The 21,110-nt window shown below is 35.8% G+C and overlaps 2 protein-coding genes across 4 annotated transcripts in view; both read left to right on the forward strand.

Annotated features, from left to right (window-relative positions):
- On the forward strand, nucleotides 1-11,249 carry herc56.1 (HECT and RLD domain containing E3 ubiquitin protein ligase 56.1). 2 transcript variants are annotated; one of them, XM_067405411.1, is made up of 25 exons: nucleotides 296-376; nucleotides 876-920; nucleotides 1,293-1,410; nucleotides 1,493-1,569; nucleotides 1,681-1,902; nucleotides 2,021-2,112; nucleotides 2,211-2,341; nucleotides 2,480-2,607; nucleotides 2,708-2,778; nucleotides 2,870-2,979; nucleotides 3,206-3,265; nucleotides 3,353-3,458; nucleotides 3,541-3,730; nucleotides 3,816-3,979; nucleotides 4,079-4,153; nucleotides 4,688-4,783; nucleotides 4,871-4,954; nucleotides 5,048-5,149; nucleotides 5,279-5,419; nucleotides 6,112-6,278; nucleotides 7,557-7,617; nucleotides 9,634-9,704; nucleotides 9,913-10,096; nucleotides 10,191-10,293; nucleotides 10,511-11,249. In XM_067405411.1, the coding sequence occupies exons 3-25, from the start codon at nucleotides 1,388-1,390 to the stop codon at nucleotides 10,720-10,722; spliced, it is 2,670 nt and encodes an 889-aa protein (XP_067261512.1). In that variant the 5' UTR covers nucleotides 296-376; nucleotides 876-920; nucleotides 1,293-1,387; the 3' UTR covers nucleotides 10,723-11,249. The 2 variants fall into 2 exon arrangements, with proteins under 2 accessions (XP_067261511.1, XP_067261512.1); XM_067405410.1 differs by lacking the exon at nucleotides 876-920 and having other exon boundaries at nucleotides 1-376.
- A 1,240-nt stretch (nucleotides 11,250-12,489) lies between these two features.
- Nucleotides 12,490-21,110, forward strand: part of herc3 (HECT and RLD domain containing E3 ubiquitin protein ligase 3) — a 33,636-nt gene continuing 25,015 nt past the window's right edge. Inside the window, exons 1-5 of one of the 2 annotated variants that reach the window (XM_067405408.1) lie at nucleotides 12,490-12,620; nucleotides 14,000-14,322; nucleotides 17,738-17,897; nucleotides 20,506-20,582; nucleotides 20,675-20,896. In XM_067405408.1, coding sequence (XP_067261509.1) covers nucleotides 14,097-14,322; nucleotides 17,738-17,897; nucleotides 20,506-20,582; nucleotides 20,675-20,896 — 685 coding nt within the window. In that variant the 5' untranslated portion in view covers nucleotides 12,490-12,620; nucleotides 14,000-14,096. Of the gene's footprint in view, nucleotides 12,621-13,999; nucleotides 14,323-17,737; nucleotides 17,898-20,293; nucleotides 20,424-20,505; nucleotides 20,583-20,674; nucleotides 20,897-21,110 lie in introns of those variants that run through there. The other variant, XM_067405409.1, reaches the window with a different exon arrangement.

A 21,110-nucleotide genomic window follows, 5' to 3' on the forward strand; every position in this document is an offset into this window, starting at 1 on the left:
CTATAAACGCGGAAGAATAACAACAAACATTACTTTCGTTTCGTGGGAAATCGTGTCGTTGATTTGGAAACAGTCCAGCAGTTTCGCTCTCGTTTTCGAATTGTATTTAACGAGAGGATGCAGAGAGACACTGCTGGAGTCTGAAGGTTTCATCCGTCAGCTGTGAACATGTTGTGTTACTGGGGAGCGCCGGTCAGAGAGGGCTTCGGTTTTCCGGACAAAGTCAAACATGGCAAATGTGGAATACGATCCATGTGTCCGAAATCAGGAGTTCAGGACGTGTCAGCTGGAAGGAGTTTTGTTGGATTTATCCGGGATGGGAAGGTCTCGGTCTTGAGATTGCGCGATGAAGACTATAATCAAGATGGAAAACTAAGTATGTTGCACTACATGACACTTGTTCATTCATAAAGTTGACATCGATAGTAATGGCCTAGGCTACTTAACAGATACAAGTCTTGAATCTTTTATTTTCATATTGCCTAACTACATGAGTTATCACAGCTAATGTTCATCTAATTTATCAATGCAAAAATGTTGTCTGAAAACGCATACAATTGCTGATAAAGCAATTGTAATAGTAACAGCTCTGTTATAGTCAGGGATGAAGAACTCAACTAAAACAAACGCTCATCTCCATGATGGTGACCTCAAACGAAACATTTTCAATAAGACATCAACATCTAAAAACCTCTGTTAAGAGCTTCTGTAGACGTGTGACAGAAATAAAGTCAGTCTGATTAGTAATAAGTGAAGCTGGTAATGCTGTTTGTGGAGTTGTTTAATCAGATCTTCAGAGATTTAATGTCTTTTATCTTCAGTTCATCTAAGGCTGTGGCTGAAGAAAGTTGTAGTTTTATTTCTCTTTCTTTCAGTGTTTGTTCACAGCAGGTGTTTGAATGATTGAAAGAATGTTTCAGGTCAGGAACATCACACTAACCTTTAAATAACGTTCTACTAACATTGAGGAAACTGGACATTTTTATGTTCTTGGAATGTTACAAAACAACGTTCTTAGATTCTTAATTTTAGATCAAAATTAAGTTGAAAGAACATTTGAGGAACATCATACCTTATAAAAACGTTCCTATAACATCAAGAAAACTGGACGTTTTTTACGTTCCCAGAACCAACACTGAAAATTTAGAGAATGTTCTTATAACAAAATTCTGTTAGCTGGGATACTATACTGTATAATGTTTGTGGAATTAATTATAATTATATAAGAGTCTATTTGTATGTTTACAGTCAGAACAGAAGTTGAACTGATGAAAATATTTAATTTACTCCAGAGCAACTGCAGCTAAAGAAGAATGACAGAATCAGATCGATTGTCTGTGGAGGAGCTGATGCGGTTCTTCTTGCTAATGGAGGAAGAGTTCTCATTATGGACAAATCTACTGTGTGCAGGTATGTTTATGTAGGCAAAACAGTAAAAATTACCATAAATTGTAATAACATATATATCTGACAGATTGTCTTGTCCCTGCAGGCCTCTCAAAGGTCTGGAAAACAGGCAGGTGAATCAGATCACATGTGGAGATCAGCATTCAATGGCATTAACCAAGGGTATTCACGACCATTTCATCTAACATCTGATGTTTTGTTTTAATCTTTTGACATCTCATGAATTGATTTGCATTTGAGTGTAGATATGCAGAGCTGTTGTTGGTCTTTCAGATGGTCAGTTGTTCGTATGGGGTGAAAACTCTCACGGTCAGCTGGGTTTAGGGAAGGGAGAGCCGAGCACTCTGTCTCCTCAACCGCTCAAATCTCTGTGTGGGATCCCACTGGCTCAGATCAGCGCTGGAGGAGACCACAGCTTTGTGTTGTCTCTCTCTGGAGTCGTGTTCGGATGGGGAAAGAACTCGGCTGGACAGCTGGGCCTCGGAGACACTACAGGTCTGAATACTTCATGTACAAACTAAACCAGTAATAGTATAAAAGCACATATAAATGTACTAAATTTGTGCAATACTGTGTCAAATCTAAATCAAAGCATGACGTTTTTTCACCACAGACAGACACGTCCCAACGGTTGTAAATAGTCTGAACCGAAAGAAAACTGTGTCCATCTCATGTGGAGGAGAACACACTGCCACTCTATCAAAGGTAGTATGTTGTACTATATCATACATTTATGTCTTTGATATTAGATTAGAGGATTCAACAAGCTTGACAGAAAATGTATTAAGTAGTTTATCTTTCAGGGCGGCACAGTGTTCACATTTGGATCCGGAGGTTTTGGTCAGCTTGGGCACAACTCGTTTAAAGATGAACATCATCCGCGGGTGGTTGCTGAACTGTGGGGATCTAAAGTGTCACAGGTCACATGTGGGAGGTAAACTTGACTTTTCACAAGCTTCATTAGCAATCAGTATCTCAGAGCAGTAGCAGATTTATTTCTTTTCTTGGTTAACATGTCAGATATATGAGTTCAACTCAGTAATTAGACATTGGTTTTTTTTCTTGTATAAAGACGTCACACACTCGTATCAGTCTCATCGTCCAAACTGATCTACTCATTTGGATGTGGGATGCAAGGGCAGCTGGGAAATGGAGAAATGATCAAGCAGTCTGTGCCTTTCCAAGTAGATCTGGCTACTGGTAATTAAATCTTTTAGCAGTAGGTTATTTTCTCATGAATACTTTTGTACTCAAGATGTTACTCAGTCTGAACTCTAAACTAAATGTTTGTTGCACACAGAATGTGATCATAAATATATGATTAAAAAACTCATTGCTGGGGAGAATCATTCCTTTGCCTTGTTTTTCAAGGTACAGTAAGACAGACAGATTTCATTCACAATTTTTTTAAACAATTAAATTATTGCTGCACTGTGATTACTTATGTTTATGTATTTTGTAGGAACTTGGGAATGAGTCTAAACCAAATCCAAGCAGAGGGATTTTGACATTAGATGACAGAATGATTGACCGATGGGTGTTTGAAAGGGATTTATGGAAAGTAATAAAGAAGTGAGTGTTTGACTCAGTTTTATCAACAGTGCTTCTATTGAGATTCTAATGCTAAAAGCTGCTGAGTTTATGTGTACTACTGTACAGTAGGTCAATAAAATAGTCTTTCTTTACATCTTTCTTAACAAGTGATTCAAGAAATATGTTCCAATGAGGTGATGAATTTTAGACATAGGAATTAATATCAATAGACTATAAAAACAAAGTGTTGTTTTGATATTTACAGGGACATAAACACAGTGTTCTCCTCGGCTGCCTCTCTGAATGGAAGTTTCCTCAAAACAAGGTAAATATCCTAATCAGAATGAAAAAAGTAGTTCCTCCTTTTTGTGCCTAAAATGACTTTGACTTTAATGTAACGTTCTGTTTGTAGTTGTGATGATCATTACCAGACGTCTGTGGAGAATTGTGGGTTGGATTTTGATCTGGTTAAAACATCTTTTGCAAAGTTATCAGAGAATGAAAGGTTGATCTCAGAGGTAATGATGAATCCAACATTTGCAAAACATGTTCATTACATTTTAAACAGTGAGATGCAGATGATGTTTTTTTGTACCTCAGGTAGTGAAGGTGGTTCAACAGAAACTGCTGCCGTCTTTGAGTCCAAATCAAACTGGTGTTGAATCCCTGAGACTTTACCTTCTCCTCCCTGAGCTCATCAGAGGACTCCAGGAACAACAAAGAGCTGAACTCATTGGAGCACTGGCCTCCAAAATCCTTGATCTGAAACCTGCAGCTCGCAAGGTGTTAGGTAAAGATGGAGGACATTTACATCCTTTGTGTTGTTGTCCGTGTAGTATTTGTATTTTTACGTGAAATGTATGTTATATTCTCAGAGACATACTGGTCCAAACTCCCTTATGATTGGCTCAAAAACTTGGTGGACATATTTCAAAAAGAGTCTGCTGTGTTAATTGGCAGGATTGCTGTTGAAAAGTTGAACTGGGACATATCGACACACCTACCAAAATGTGTGCGGATCCTTCAGATAGTCTATCAGGTGACTTTATTACACATTAGATCAAAATTAGATCTAAAATAAACATTTAACCATATTATTTTGATAAAAGTTGTTTCAATAAGTGTTTCTGTTGGAAAGGTCTGCTGCAGTGCCCACAGAGACATCACAAAGAGTGATTTCATCATTCATGAGGTCAATGGTCTCCTAGACGTGGTGAGAACCAAATCATTTTGAAATTCTAGTTGCCAACCTATATGGGCTTTTCAATGACCGATGATGTTACTGTATCATCTACTGCATGGGTGTCCAATCCCACTCCTGGAGGGCCAGTGTCCTGTAGAGTTTAACTCCAACTTGTCCCAACATTCCTGCCTAGAAGATTCCAGTAATCCTGAAGACCTTGATTGGAAGAGCTTGTTTTAGTTGTGTTTAATTGGGGTTGGAGCTAAACACTGAAGGACAGTGGCCCTACAGGACAGGATTGCACACCCCTGATTTACAGTATATCTATCTTTTAATACATTGGCTACAGTAAATATGGCAGCAATGCTCAATTTATGTTTGAAAAAAAAAAAAAAAAAACATCATCAATTGACAAGACTGTTGTTACATTTTAGAAATGACACTCCTGTTACTGCTGTTACCCATAGTTATCTACTGATAATTTCTGCATTGGTAATGATATATTGATCATCAACCATTTATTCCCACTTACAAAAAATAATTTTGTTTACCCCAAATCAACAGCTGCAAACCACCAATGAAGATATAAATAACAACTGGCAGTGGTTTAACTTGTCTGGACATATCAATGCATTGGTGGCACAGCAAAACTACTATGATGTGAGCACCAAAGACTTTTCCCCATATCTGTTATGTATGCAAATTTCAGATGAAGTAAGCATGATGTTTCAATTTCTTTTGTTACAGACAATCTTAAAAAATCTTATATCACTTCCATGTATCTTTAACCTGGAGGCCAAATGTAGCTATATGAAGAACAGAGTGTTGCAGGTAATTTTGCCTTGACCTAACAAGAAAAATCCTGTGAATTACATCTGTATCCATGTTCTTTTTTAATCACAGAATGAAATGCTTTAATTGCAGGGTTGTCTAAAGCTCGCTCTGAGACGCACAGCACTGCTGGAGGATTGTTTCTGTCAGCTAAGAACGGTCAGCCAGCAAGATCTCGGAGGATGTTTTCTGTCGGTAAGTTTTGACGAATAGAAACTTCATTTTGATTCAGTTTGATTTCAAAGTTTTTTTTGTGTGCAGTTGTTATCATACAAACTGTTACGAGCTGCAGTATAAATGCATTCTTTTGGTTATCTAACATAGGTGTTTTACACAGAGGATATGACAAAAACAGATGTCAACAAGAGAGACTTTTTTCTCAATGTGTTTCAAGAGCTTTGCGCACCAGAGTATCAGCTGTTCATGTACAATGACAACAAAACTTTGAGCTGGTTCCCGACAAAGGTAAGGCAAAGACTTCAGTGGTAACATGTTTAGTAAAGTCAGGTAACATACCTGAAGCTGGGTGCTCACCTTTACAGTCCTTTATGACTGTTGCTTGTCAGACTGTATGAACTTGATCCCCACTATTAAGTCATGTCACACTGTGGGATCTCAGTTATCATTAATGTCAGAATGTACAACAATCAAGACGTGTTAAAAATGGACACACACCCCAAGCGAACGTCAAACTACGATCAAAGTCTTCAGATTTTGGCCCAGGATCTGAGAAATCGTTTAGGATTCACAAAATTTGTCTCAGCCTGTCAAATCATGGCCAAAATCTTAGAGTGTGAACCCGGCTTAAGGGGCCATTTGCACAGAACATGTTTTTTGTTTGAAAAAAGTGAGGTGCAGTCAGTGGAATGGGGGAAAAAAAATAAGGAATCAAGACTTTTTTTTAAAACTGTAACGTCTTTTAACAGTGTTTTTAGAATGCTGTCATGCACTGCTAGACACTGCAAAAGACATGAGCGCAATGGTCAAACACATCCATCCAGCATGTTTAAAACAATGTAAAGTAGTGCAGTGAAATGGAAAAATGCTTTCTGTGTGAACGGCCCCTAAGATACCTAATGCCTCTTTTGTGTTTTCCCATTAATTTACTTTTTTATTATTGTTCTCTTTGGCCTTAACCACTCATTATCCCACACCAGCCCAGCGTGGAGAAGGAGAATTACTTCCTGTTTGGGACTCTGTGTGGCTTGGCCTTCAACAACAACTCTGTAGTGAATCTGCATTTTCCTTTAGCTTTGTTCAAGAAGCTTCTCAATGTCAAACCATCTCTAGAAGACTTGATAGAGTTCAGTCCGGTTCTTGGCAAGTGAGTGTTTTTACAACCAATGTTATTTTGATATTCTTTTGATTATCTTTAGCTTCTGTTGAAAATGAGCTCAAAAGGGAAATATGTATAATTAATTACAATGAATTATAATAAATTATAAATATTTGGATTAGTTTCAGAATTCATATACAATCATTTAATCAGTTTGTCCACCGAACAGAGAGCATAATCAGTTATCAATTGTTGTCTTGATTCTCTTGGTTATCTTGGTAGATTTTTGTTTAAAGGTGCCCTAGAACTGTTTTTTTAAAAGATGTAATATAAGTCTAAGGTGTCCCCTGAATGTGTCTGTGAAGTTTCAGCTCAAAATACCCCATAGATTTTTTTTAATCCATTTTTTTAACTGCCTATTTTGGGGCATCATTAACTATGCACCAATATATAGGTTGCGGCCCCTTTAATTCTCGTGCTCCCCCACCCCCGGAGCTCACGCTTGCCTTGAACAGCATAAACACAGTTTACATAGCTAATATAACCCTCAAAATGGATCTTTACAAGACGTTCGTCATGCATGCTGCATGCATACATAGGATCATGTGAGTATAGTATTTATTTGGATGTTTACATTTGATTCTGAATGAGTTTGATAGTGCTCTGTGGCTAAAGCTAACATTACACACTGTTGGAGAGATTTATAAAGAATCAAGTTGTGTTTATGAATTATACAGACTGCAATTGTTTAAAAATGAAAAGAGCGACGGCTCTTGTCTCCTTGAATACAGTAAGAAACTATGGTAACTTTAACCACATTTAACAGTACATTAGCAACATGCTAACGAAACATTTAGAAAGACAATTTACAAATATCACATGTCAGTTATTATTGCTCAATCTGCCACTTTTCGCTATTGTTCTTGCTTGCTTACCTAGTCTGTTGATTCAGCTGTGCTCATCCAGACGTTAATACTGGCTTGTCTAATGCCTTGAACATATGCAAATATTGGGGGCGTACATATTAATGATCCCGACTGTTACGTAACAGTCAGTGTTATGTTGAGATTCGGCTGTTCTTCGGAGGTCTTTTAAACAAATGAGATTTATATAAGAAGGAGGAAACAATGGAGTTTGAAACTCACTGTATGTCATTTCCATGTACTGAACTCTTGTTATTCAACTATGCCAAGATAAATTCAATATTTAATTCTAGGGCACCTTTAATGACTGCTAAAATGTATGTCCTTGTTCTATGTATGTGTATGTGCTGCCACCTATCATTGAGTAACATTGTTTAATGAATCTGAAACATGATATTTTCAGGAGTTTGCGGTACATCCTGGACTACAGTGATGATGTTGAGGAAATGGGCCCGTTATTCACGGTTAGTTTGTTTGGTTCTTGTGTTATCATGTGCAGTAATGTAGCTTTTAAAGACATCAGGTCTCATTCACTAATAATTGTGTGGATTATTAAAATTTATGCACACAGAAGAACTTCTCACGAAAATTTTTCGCCTCTCATTAAACAGCTATAAATATCCAAATCTGCATTTTTAGGCAGAGGAATCTCTCAGCTCGAGCAACAACTCTCCAATTTCTTACTCTTTATGATAAAATGTATTTAATATGAAATATCTATGAGTAAAATTTCATCTTAACATGTTTGTAAGGCCACCCACCCATACAGAATTTTGTTATAAGAACGTTCTCTACATATTCAGTGATGGTTCTGGGAATGTAAAAAATGTCCAGTTTTCTTGATGTTATAGTAACATTTTTATAAGGTATAATGTTCCTCAAACGTTCTTTCAACTGAATTTTGATCTAAAATTCAACATTGTAGGAACGTTCATTTGTAACATTCCAAGAACATGAAAATATTCAGTTTTCTTAATGTTAGTAGAATGTTATTTGAAGTCTTGTATGATGTTCCTGTAACATTCTTTCAATCATTCAAACACACATATCCGGGAACTGCAGGAAAAGCAGTAGAGTACCGAGCATAATCTCCATCTGCTGAAACATTTTCAATAAGACATCAACATCTAAAAACCTCTGTTAAGAGCTTCTGTAGACGTGTGACAGAAATAAAGTCAGTCTGGTTAGTAATAAGTGAAGCTGGTAATGCTGTTTGTGGAGTTGTTTAATCAGATCTTCAGAGATTTCATGTCTTTTATCTTCATTTCATCTAAGGCTGTGGCTGAAGAAAGTTGTAGTTTGTGTTCTTATTTCTCTTTCTTTCAGTGTTTGTTGACAGCAGGTGTTTGAATGATTGAAAGAATGTTTCAGGAACATCATACTAACCTTTAAATAACGTTCTACTAACATTAAAGGATTCATTCACTTTTAAATAAACTTTTCCTGATAATTTACTCACCCCCATGTCATCCAAGATGTTCATGTCTTTCTTTCGTCAGTCGAAAAGAAATGAAGGTTTTTGATGAAAACATTCAAGAATTATTCTCCTTATAGTGGACTTCAATGGAGCCCAAATGGTTGAAGGTCAAAATTACAGTTTCAATGCAGCTTCAAAGGGCTTTAAACGATACCAGATGAGGAACAAGGGTCTTATCTAGCGAAACGATCTGTCATTTTCGGAAAAAGATACAACTGTATATGCTTTATAAACACAAAATATACTTCTGGTTTCTGCATTCTTCAAAACGTTTACGCTTTGAAACTGGCGCCGCGTTTGTTCTGTAAGTAGAATAGGAAAGGTGTAGAACATACAGCGTAAACGCTTTGAAGAATGCAGAAATCAGAAGTATATTTTGTGTTTATAAAGCATATACAGTTGTATTTTTTTTAGAAAATGACTGATTGTTTCGCTAGATAAGACCCTTATTCCTCGTCTGGTATCGTTTAAAGCCCTTAATTTCTTTTCGACTTATGAAAGAAAGACATGAACATCTTGGATGACATGGAGGTGAGTAAATTATTAGGAAAAGTTTATTTAAAAGTGGACTAATCCTCTAAGGAAACTGAACAATTTCATGTTCTTGGAATGTTACAAATCAACGTTCCTACAACGTTGAATTTTAGATCAAAATTAAGTTGAAAGAACGTTTGAGGAACATTATACCTTATAAAAACGTTCCTCTAATGTCAAGAAAACTGGATGTTTTTTACGTTCCCAGAACCAACACTGAATATTTAGAGAATGTTCTTATAACAAAATTTTGTTAGCTGAGCATACATTAGAGTATGTGATTTTTGTCGTATTGTTTCGTTTTCGTTTTTCATTTTTTTTTTTTTTATAAATTTTGAATATACTTTGAAAATTTAATGTTTGTACTGTATATGCAGATTGCATACAACATTTTCAAGGTTAGTGAATGAGACCCATTATTTCCTAAAAAAAAAAAAAAAATAATAATAAAAAAATTTTTCTACATAAGATCTCTTGGGATGGAACAGAAGTAGAACTGGATCCAGCTGAGCCAGGAAAAATTGTCACAAATTATAACAGGTCCGGGTTTTTATAATTTTATAAAGAAATCTTATTATATTGAGATATAACTGTCACTAGAACATTGTATTCTTTTTGCTTATTCTTAATCATGAACATAATTATTAATCACACATTATTCTAAATCTTAGATAATATTTGATAATCTTAGTAAAATGCAAAACTTAATTGTTTTTCTGTTTTTCTTTATATATAATTTCTGCAACAGAACTGAATTTGTGGACAAGTATGTGGATTATATCCTGAATAAATCAGTAGAGGAAGTGTTTGAAGAGTTCAAGAGAGGCTTCTTCAATGCGTGTCACAGACACTTGGTGAAGATGTTTGAGCCGGAGGAGCTGAGAGGAGTTCTGGTGGGCAATGAGGAATATGACTGGGACATCCTCAAACAGGTCCATGTTATGTCAAACAGAAATGTCATAACTACTCTGCTCTTAACATTGTGAGCAACTAAATACTGACTACATTTATATGTTTGATCATTAGAACACCACATATGAAGGATTATTTTATGCTGAGCATCCAACCATCATCTCATTCTGGGAGGTGTTTGATGAACTGACATCAAATGAGAAGAAGGCCTTTCTATGTAAGTTCACTAGTGATTCTATGGTGCTGTGATTGTGTCTAGTAGTTAGTGAAAATTATGTTTGCCGAAATGAGATCTAATTTAAGAAATCTTAATGTTTTTGCATCTACTCTAGCTGCTCCTAAGATTTTGAGGTAGTGACTTTGACCTGTATGCCAGAACACATCTACTGTAAAGTGCTTTCAGTTAAATCTTTCCCCTGTTTTCTTCTCTCAAGTGTTCTTAACAGGGTTTGAGAAAGTGCCCATTCTGGGAATGAGCGCTGTGAAGATGAGAGTAAGACCCCTGTTCAACTTTACTCAGGACCATCTCCCAGAAGCCCTCACCTGCCATGCTCTTTTAGAACTTCCTATTTATCAAAGCAAGAAAATACTCAGGGCAAAAGTAATTGAAGCCATCAACCACAAGAGGGGGTTCTGGGAAGAGTGAGACAGATGCTGGAGTTCTGAGATCATCTGTGTACTCAAGTCACAGATCTAATAACTTGATACTTGATCCATGATCAAGGCATTAACCGTGTCTTAAACATTGGGGGACCAAACTATTTTTAAAGGAATATAAGGTAATAAAGAAGAACTCTAAACTAGAATTTACTTGAACTATTTGCAAATAATATTTTTATTTTAAATATGCACATTCACTCTTATTTGTATGCCTAATATGTTGAAAATGGTCCTGTTAATATGTCTTGTCTCGTTACATTCAGTTTTGAATGACATGAATCACATAAATGACCTGAGACGGTGGAATGTTTGTAACAGCTCATGCTCAACGATCAGTTCCTGCTGTAATACCTAAGGAAAAAATGTTTGCGGTTATAAAGCAATTTTTGATAACAATGTTTACATTTGTTTTTTCACAAACAGATTCCAGGACTTTAACACTAAAGGAATTTCTTTTCCAACTGCTGTAATGTGATGTGTTGTATTTATGAACTTAATTTAAAATAAACATGTCTTAATAAAATGGATCAAACTAAATGTTGGACTAATTAAAAAAAAAAAAAAAAAACAGTAGGCTATAAGAAAATAATAGTCTTTAAATTTATTTTAAAAATCTTTAAAAAAGACTGGGGCAAAATGAAAAAATTCAGTCCTCGTCCAATATCATATAGTTTAGGAAAATATGTTATAAGAATAAAATAAATAGCCCACATTAAAGTAAAACAGAAGCATTTCCTCAAAATATTAAATAAATACCCTATAAAAACATTATAATTATATTGTAGTACAGTAGCATGTTGTATTTTATTATTATTGCTTTTTTTCTATATTATTGCTATTTCGTGTACACTGACTGAAGGCAAAACTTAAATCAAGTCAACCTCCAACACTGCATGTTTGTTAATAAACTATATGTGAAAAAAAAATCCTCAAACGACCCAGAAAAAAAAAAGAAAAATGAAAAATTATATTTTATTCATATGTTATGCTATGTTCTCTGTAGTGGACACCAGGACTGAGTTGTTTAAAATATAAAATGGCAAAACAATGGGATATTTTTTTTAAATTATTATTCACCTATCAATTTTTAGGTTTCATGATTTTTTTTTTAAACAAACTTTGTTTAAAGATGATTCTCAACTATGTTATAAAAGATATAATGGAATTAATTGATATACCATTTTATTTTATGCAATATGTGGGTAAAATAGCCATGGATTTTTCCATTCAATACAATGCATCTATAAACTGTATCTTATTTGCATATTAATATATTCTTGAGGTAACATGTAATGAAACAAGAAGTGTAATAATGGGAGTAAGATTTGGCAACATTTTCATAATAATATCTAATGTCCTGTTTTGTAACAGAAAGTCATATTTTGATTAGAAACTCCATAACATTTTCCTGAGATGTTGATTTATGACAAACAATTTAAAAATAATCCAATTTAAATGATAATTACAAAATATTATCATATTTCCATAAAAGTGCTAAATTTTATCACTAAATTAATCTTAGTCATTTTTAAAGTTGTCATGGTGAAACCTCCAAACATTTGGTGTCTCTGAAAAGCCCTGAATGTGCTCTTTACAGGACATTAATGATGTCAGAGAAAACACTACAGAGGACAAAAGTCTGTTCCCGGGTCACAGGAGGATAAGTACACGTCAGGAACACGTACAAAAACACACAACCATACTCAATGTCGCCCTCTATTGTCTCCAGCAGTAAGTATGGCTCTGGGCTGGTTGACAGGTGTCACGTGATCAGTGACGCCGTAATCTGAGTCGTAACTTCCTTGTTTTTGTCGGAACCATTAAACTGAAACCATTTCAGTAATATACGGACAAATAATCAGGAGACGAAATGCATTTTACCAGGTAACACTATCTACTACCTAAGAACATTTTTGTTTTTGACTTGTGTCAGTTAGAAAACTGCATTTGCGTGATAGAAAATGACAGTTTGGTGAGTGTCAGTGCGTTGTTATGTGTCAGTTTGTCCTTACATTATCCTGCATATTAGTATTGAGCCACTGTATTTAACGCGTAGACAGTTTAAGCATTAATGTCTGCAGTATATGCACTTAAGTTTGTTTTGGCTTATTAAAGACGTGAAACTGAAATATGTCAGGATTGTTCTTACAGGCCGAACTCATCTTGGACAGATTGTACCCACATATGGAAGATTTCGTCTGTGTTTCTAAACCTAGTGCGCTACCTACCAACCTAGAGAACAGTTCTAGACATTATAGGCACTTTCGCTAAGCAATGTTGACGCCCCTAAATCGCACCAGTCGCATATGCAAAAAGTCGAACGTTCGTAACGCCCAAGAATTTAACAGAATATTTTGGAACGCGCTTAGATGCTCTGACATTTAGTTTCGAACGTGCGGAATTTGTCGATGATGCTCAAAAATTTGATTCGAATGTTCAGAACACGCCTATGATTCCCAAGACATTAGATTCGAATGTTTGGAACCTGTTTATAATGCTCCAAAATGCAATTCTAATCAACAGAACGTACCTCTGCCATAAATTCACTTTGAACGTGCAGCATGGATCATGACGATCCATTAGAATTCGAATTAAACTTTAAAATCTCTCTGTAAGTACGAATTTAATAGGATATTTTGAAACACGTTTATGATGCCCCATCAGTAAGATTTGAACATTCGAAATTTGTTGATGATACTAAAAAAATAAATTTGAATGTTCAGAACACGCCTATGATTCTGCAGAAATTAGATTTGAACCTTCAGAATTCGAAATGTGAACGAAAATGGAACATGTCACTTGATTCAAACTTTTGGAATGTGCCAGGTGCATTAAAATAATTTCGATAGACATTATTTTATATCTCTATTAGAAAAATAAATAAATAAATATATATATAACTCTTCCCAGTATGTTCTGAATGCATGTAGGTGGGTTTAATCAAATAATAGTTTTCCCCTCCCTAGACATACATGCCCAATTTTATGTTTCACATAGTGAATTGTGATGAATCAGTAGGTTTTGGAAGAGTTAGGCGGATGGATTAGTAAATCTATGATTTTATTTAACCAGAAAAACCACATCAGGTGATTTATGATCTGCATTCTAGTCTCAAGTGCCTGGCCCTCCACACGAGCTGTCATTTACACACACGCTGCCCAATATGGAAACAGGAATGGGGCGTGACCTCTTCCCTTCCCTTCTACTGAGTTCTCACCCATTTGCTTCCCAGTATCTTATGCCAGACTTTTGTTCTGTTCCAGATCCGTCATTTCCAGGCGGAGACGGCAAGGCGGTACAGCCTAGGAGCTCTCCCTTATCCCGGATCCTTCCATCTGTCTCTCTCTTTATGTGTGAATCATGATGCTGTGCTGGGGAAGCAGTGCCTCGGGTCAGCTGGGCATCGGTGCGTCAGAGGCGTCTGTCTTTGAGCCCAGGAGCTGTTGCATGTTCGATGGGAGGGGTCTTAAAGAAGTGGCATGTGGAAGCCAGCATTCGCTCTTCCTGTTGCATGATGGGAGCGTATACACCTGTGGCTCCAACAGCAGCGGTCAGCTGGGCCATGACAAGCGAGGATGCAGGCCAGGTAACTGACATAACCTGAATTTGAACATACAGTACAGCATGATTCATGACAGTGATGCTGCAGAATTTAAATCAGACTTTCAGAACATGTCAGTAATGCACAAAAAGTTGTTAAGGATGCTCTTGTCTCTCCAAAAGATTATATTATATAACACGCCTCCTGTGATGTCCCATCAATTAGATTTGGACATTTGGAATTTGTTGATGATGCTCAAAAATTAGGGCGTTTTCACACCTATGAATTGTTTGTTTTGTTCCGAAACAGGGACTAAATTTGTTACAATGTTCCTTTTCCTTCTTGGTTCGGTTTGCTTTTACAAGGCAACATTTCAGAGCGTACCAAAATGTGTTTATGCAAGTCACATGCGAGTACATCAGTCCTCTTACTGGTTTTCTCAGCATCATCCATCGAAATCATTGACAAGTTCGCTCCATGAGCTTATTGCGGCTTTATTTGTAACTGTCGAGACACACGCAAACACTATGCAAATGTAGCCATCATTCCTGATGTTAAATTATATACAACATTCGTATTGATACTGCGACAAATTCAAGCTTGTTCTCTCTTGATCTCCCAGCGCTGTCTTGTAGGCCAACTGTGTCGAGACCATATGAATGTTATAATGCAGGCAGGTAGAGCTGGAATCAAGGTTTCGTTGGGACAGCATTCTTGCACGAAGCACAATTACACAACATTTTAAGACCAAGAAGCACTCTTTGGTTTTCGACTAGGGTAACTAATGTGTTCACTCACAGAATCAGACAGTACTGCTTTTTATATAACACATTTCCCATTATGAATTATGATATCGTTTGGTCCATTGGGTTTGTTTGCTTTCACATCTCTCTTGTCTCGGTACATTTGTTTGGTCTGCTTTTGGTGCACACCCGAATGCGATTGCTGCATTCACACCTGCTCAAACGAACCGCACCAAGGTGGACAATGAAAACACCCTTAGATTTGAATATTCATATCATTCCTACTGTTTCACCGAAATTAGATTCAAACATTTCTAACCTATTTATAGTGCTTCAAAATGTAATTCTCATGCTCAGTACATACCTTTACCCTGGATTTATTTTGAACATAATATAATATAATATAATATAATATAATATAATATAATATAATATAATATAATATAATATAATATAATATAATATAATATAATATAATATCATTTGGCACTGATGCTCCAGAATTCCATTCAAGCTTTCAAAATGTATGTTTGTATGGATGCATTTATTATGCATCAACAATTCATACATTCAATTTGAACGTACAGTTTGAAACATGGCACTGACGCTCCAGATGCGCCTATGATGCCCCAACAATTAGATTGTAAATTGTTCAGAATCTGTTGATGATGCTCATAAATTAGATTTGAATATTCATACCACACCTATATTTGCATTACGTAACGTTTCCTTTCATGCAATGCCATAATAATTGATGGAATAAAGGTTTTCCAGTCTTTGCACATTGAAATGTTAATGAATGTAGTCTTTTGTGTTTAAATATAATGAATTTCTCATGTTCCTGCTGAAGTTTTATGTCCCATGTCAATTAATTTGACAATCTCATGTAATCACAGTATGTTTTGGCACACACCTAAAATTAGGTTCTCAGAAATAAGGCAACAAACTAATCATGTGGCATTACTTGCTTGATCATGCTATTATTATTATTGTGTTACAGTGTATTAACAGTCAGGGATGACAGCAGATCTTGTTTTATCCAGCATGCATTGGGACTCGCCAGTCCAGGGTTGTTAATCCGGTTTATAAGAAAACAATTCCAAGCAGCAGACGGTCTCTCACATGTCTGTGCTAATGAGATCGCACCATTTGTTCAATACAAGGCCCTGTTATGTGATTTGGAACGAGGGACATGTAAAAGAAGTCAAGAAACTAGTCTCATTCCCAAATGATAAATCAGAAAATAACCCAACAAGAAGCACTACTGCTTGATTAAATGTATTCAAGTCATTCTATGTCCAACGCAGAAACCAGATACGGATTCAAGAAACTGTATATGAATCTAATGTGTAGAATGATACATATTTTGACTCTAAAAGGGTTGCATTGATTGTAGAAATACATACTGGTAAGGTTTTGTTCTTTGTTTTTCAAATAGCTGTGTTGCTATTACTTACTGTAAATTCATAAAATTCTTAACAGATGTTGAGCATTTTTTTTTTTTTTTGTCCATCAAGATTGCAGCTTGCAGAGATTCAGATGATTTTGATTTAGATGCTACAATGAAAAGCTTTTGCGAGGAGTGTGTGTTCCGAAATGCCCTACATTTTTTTTCGAAAATGAAAGTTTTTTCTGATGCTGTTTTGGTTAAGTAGGCATTCAGTTTCGTCTCGCCACATTCACACGGCACAAGTTTTTTTTTTTTTTGTGGTTTCCTTTAAGCCACTGCTGTATTGCTGACATCTTGATGAGAAGATAAAAGATTACATGTGACATTGTTTTGATGCCACACAACCTAGAAGATTGTGATTGGTCAATATGTTTTTGAAAGAAGTCTCGGTAACACTTTACAATAAGGTTCATTAGTTAACATGAACTAATAATGAACTGCACTTATACAGCATTTATTAATCTTTGTTAATATTAATTTCAACATTTACTAATACATTATTAAAATCTTGTTAACATTAGTTAATGCACTGTGAACTAACATGAACAAACAATGAACAACTGTATTTTCATTTACTAAAGTTAACGAAGATTAGTAAATACAGTAACAAAAGTATTGCTCATGGTTACTTCATGTTAGTTAATACATTAACTAATGTTTAACTAATGAACCTTATTGTAAAGTGTTAACGTCTCTAATTCTCACCAAGGCTGCATTTATTTGATCAAAAATACAGTAAAAACATTAATATTGCGAAATATTATTATAATCTAAAATAACTGTTTTCTATTTGAATATTCTGTGATGTCAAAGCTTAATTTTCAGCATCATTACTCCAGTCTTCAGTCACATGATCCTTCAGAACTCACTCTAATATGCTGATTTGCTGCTTACGAAACATGTCTGATTGTCAATGTTGAAAACAGTTGTGCTGCGTCATATTTTTGTGGAAACCCTTTATTTCGTGATTCTGTGATAAATAGAAAGCTCAAAAGTGCGGCCTTTATTTGAAATTGAAATCTCTACATACAAACATTATAAATGTCACATTTCCTCCATTTAATGCATCCTTGTGGAATAAAAATATTAATTTCTTTAAAAAAAGAACTTTTGAATGGTAGTGTTCAGGGAATTCTAATTTTTTTATATACCAAAAACATTATAGCAGTTACAAACCTTTTACTGCACAAAGCAGTACCCGTCGAATTCACAAGGCCGGAGTGTGATATTTTCATCTAATAGATTTGTTTGTGTGTGTCTCTCATAGAGCTGGTTGGAGCTCTGGATGCTCAGAAGATAGCCGGCGTGTCGTGTGGTCAGGCTCACTCTCTGGCGGTGAATGAGCAGGGGCAGGTGTTTGCCTGGGGTGCTGGAGAAGGAGGGCAGCTCGGTCTGGGTACGGCTGAAGAGGCGGTTCGCGTGCCCAGGTAAAACATCACTTTTTAATGCAAAGTTTTCATAAATGAATAAGAATGTTTCATAAAATTTTAAATGAGAACAGTCTGACTAAAACACCTAATACAAAGTCCTCTGTGAAGCACATGCTCTGTTGAAATCAGATTTTCCTTAAAAATGTTTAAATTTGGTATTGTGCAAATTAAAGGGATACTCGACATAAAAAATGAAAATTCTCTCATCATTTATTCACCCTCATGCCATCCCTGATGTACTGTATATGACTTTCTTTCTTCAGATAAACACAAATAAAGATTTTTAGGAAATTAATCTGTCTCTGTAGTCCAGATAATGCAAGTGAATGGTTTCCGATTGTGACGGTAATTCATTCGACCCCAGTGGATGAATCAATGGCTGCATTCAAATTCGCATACTTCTCTACTATATAGTAGGCGTAAAACATTATGTGACAAAAGAAGTATGTTCGACATCACAGTACTCATAAAAGTGTAGGCAAAAAGTACCCGGATGACCTACTTCTTCCGGAGAGATTCTGAAGTGCGCATATGATGGACACTTTACTATCCCATGAGGCCACTGGAAAGGATTTGTGAATGGCGTTGAAGTGATGCAACTGATGCTGGTCGGTCACATGATAATGACAACATGGCGAATGTAGTACATCCAGATTACATTCATACTACACACATTCATAATATATAAAACATACTTTTTTTAGTGGTCGTGAAGTAATTACTTATTCAAAGTAAGTACAGCCTCAAGACAGTATGCGATTTCAGACGCATCCATTGTCTTATGAAACAAACAATAGGTCTACTGACACGAGCGTTTTTGTTTGTTTTTTTTTGACATACAAGTGTTCATGGGGGGGTGTTGTGATACGTGACGTAACGGCATTGTGAAGTTTGTGCGAGAAGTAGAATCGCAGAGAACCACCACTTTACACAAACTTGACGCAATTACGTCATGCTTCACTACGCCCCCTAGTGATCGCTTGTATCGTTTGCTTCAGAAGATATTGATTTATCCTCTGGGGTCATATGGATTACTACAATCATCATGATTCATGCACTCACAGAGATGGATTATTTTCCTTCATTTGTGTTTATCTGATGAAAGAAAGTCATATATATTGAGGATGGCATGAAAGAATTTTCATTTTTGTGTGAACTTTACCTTTAATGCACATCTTGTTTTTTATCTGCTCTGCATCAGAACCAAAATTCAAGTTTCAAACATGATGCTTTGTTTCCTGTTATTTTGATTCCAGTGTAAATGCATTTATACCACATTTACAGTTACATCCTTTTTTCATCATATTCGACTTCCTTTGCATTGTGAAGTCTGCCCTAGATAGGGGAATCTAACTGGCTCCTAATCTCATGAGGGGGTCTCTGCATGGGGCCTTCCTCACCGCAGGGGTCTCCCGAATGCAAGTGATTTAGACTTAATGATAGTTATAATGTGCTATTACTGAAAGCTCTTCTGTTCTGTTGTGGATTAGATGTTTGCTCTAGTATTGCTGAATAAACCACAACAGATGGAACAACATTTCCTGACATTTATTTGAATGAGATCATCACTACTTCACAAGTATAATACAACCAGAGAGGGTTAATGATTGAGGGTTATTTATTTGGTTTCACATTTTGCAATGTGATCAAGACCACTGGGATTCGACTGTGAGATTCCTGGCCAGTCAATAAATCATGAATTTCTTTATTAAATATTTGGATGCTTTGATAATGCTTTCAGCTGCCAATAATAGTGCAGTACTCTCAGCTCAGCTCAACCATATGTAGCTCTTTGCTGCTTAACATTCACTGGTCAACCTGCTACCTTTGACCCTTTCCCATAATTCTATATGTCTGTCCTATTTATATGCTTTCAACAATTAAAGTGGCTGAGAAAGTGTATCTAATTTGCACTTATTATTATATTTAAATAAAAATAAATAAATATATATATATATTTTTTTTTTTTTTTTTTTAAATGATCAAAATAATTGGGAATAATTATGTTTTTGTTTTGAAGGGAAAACACATTGAGAATTGTTTCGTTTATGATTTAAATAATTAATGCATCAAAGCATTTAAATCCATTACACAGAATACCTCAGATTTCTCTCCACAATCAATGCAGAAAATATGAAAAACATAATAAATTGGTGATGCACCAAGTACCCCTGGAATATGAATATTTATATAACCTTCTGCAATGGATTTTGCACAGATGTGTCACTCTCTCAAAATGCATATTTTTGATTATTATATAATTATTTTGTAATTTGTAAAAATCATTTGGAATGAAGATTTCTGTTTAGAAGTAAAAAAAAAAAAAAAATCCTTGAATTCAAATTAAAGTTGCAATTACATAATTAATAATCAAAGTGTTAAATCCATTCTATAGAATTTCACAGATTTCCCCCCACAATTGGTGCAGAAACTGAAAAAGAACCTAGTCATCGATTATATATGTTGAATGGTTCTTATTCTCCAACATCACCATAACAGTTAAAATGGAGTAGCATTAACCAGGTAAATTTGTTAGATGTAGTCTAGAACTTGTCTTCTTAAATACTTTTCTGTATTTTTTCTATATTCCTTTTTATTTTTTTAGGTTGATTAAAAAGTTGTGCGAACATCGAATCTCACAAGTAATGTGTGGCAACCAACACTGTATAGCACTTTCAAAAGGTAAGAGCAGATGTTGTGTCAGTCGTTTTTCTTTTCTGTTGTGCTTCTGCTGTGTCAGTTAAAGAAGATTCCCGCTGTCCTCCTCTTCTCAGATGGTCAGTTGTTCGTATGGGGAGAGAACTCCAGTGGTCAGCTGGGTTTAGGGAAGGGAGAGCCGAGCACTCTGTCTCCTCAACCGCTCAAATCTCTGTGTGGGATCCCACTGGCTCAAATCAGCGCTGGAGGAGACCACAGCTTCGCCTTGTCCCTCTCTGGAGCTGTGTTTGGCTGGGGGAAGAACTGCGCTGGACAACTAGGCCTCAATGACGAGCAAGGTAAAACACACACGCTGATCTAGTGGTTAAAAATCTGCTCTGCGAAGGTTGTTGGTTTGAATTCTGCAACAGACTATTCCTGAAACTTTTATACCCTTCAGTAAGGTGCCAAAACTTAGGTTTGATTTGTCAGTCCAAACTGAATATGATTAAAGAGGACCTATTATGCCTTTTTTACTCTCTTTAGTGTGTAATTTGCTGTTTGAGCGTGAAA

Source organism: Chanodichthys erythropterus, chromosome 12, assembly GCF_024489055.1.
Source record: "Chanodichthys erythropterus isolate Z2021 chromosome 12, ASM2448905v1, whole genome shotgun sequence".
In the NCBI taxonomy this organism is placed as follows: domain Eukaryota; kingdom Metazoa; phylum Chordata; class Actinopteri; order Cypriniformes; family Xenocyprididae; genus Chanodichthys; species Chanodichthys erythropterus.

Coding starts and splice junctions, on each gene's coding strand:
- herc56.1 (XM_067405410.1), top strand. CDS start 169: ATGTTGTGTTACTGGGGAGCGCCGGTCAGAGAGGGCTTCGGTTTTCCG. Junction 1,903..2,020: donor GGGCCTCGGAGACACTACAG/GTCTGAATACTT, acceptor TTTTCACCACAG/ACAGACACGTCCCAACGGTT. Junction 7,618..9,633: donor AAATGGGCCCGTTATTCACG/GTTAGTTTGTTT, acceptor TTTCTACATAAG/ATCTCTTGGGATGGAACAGA.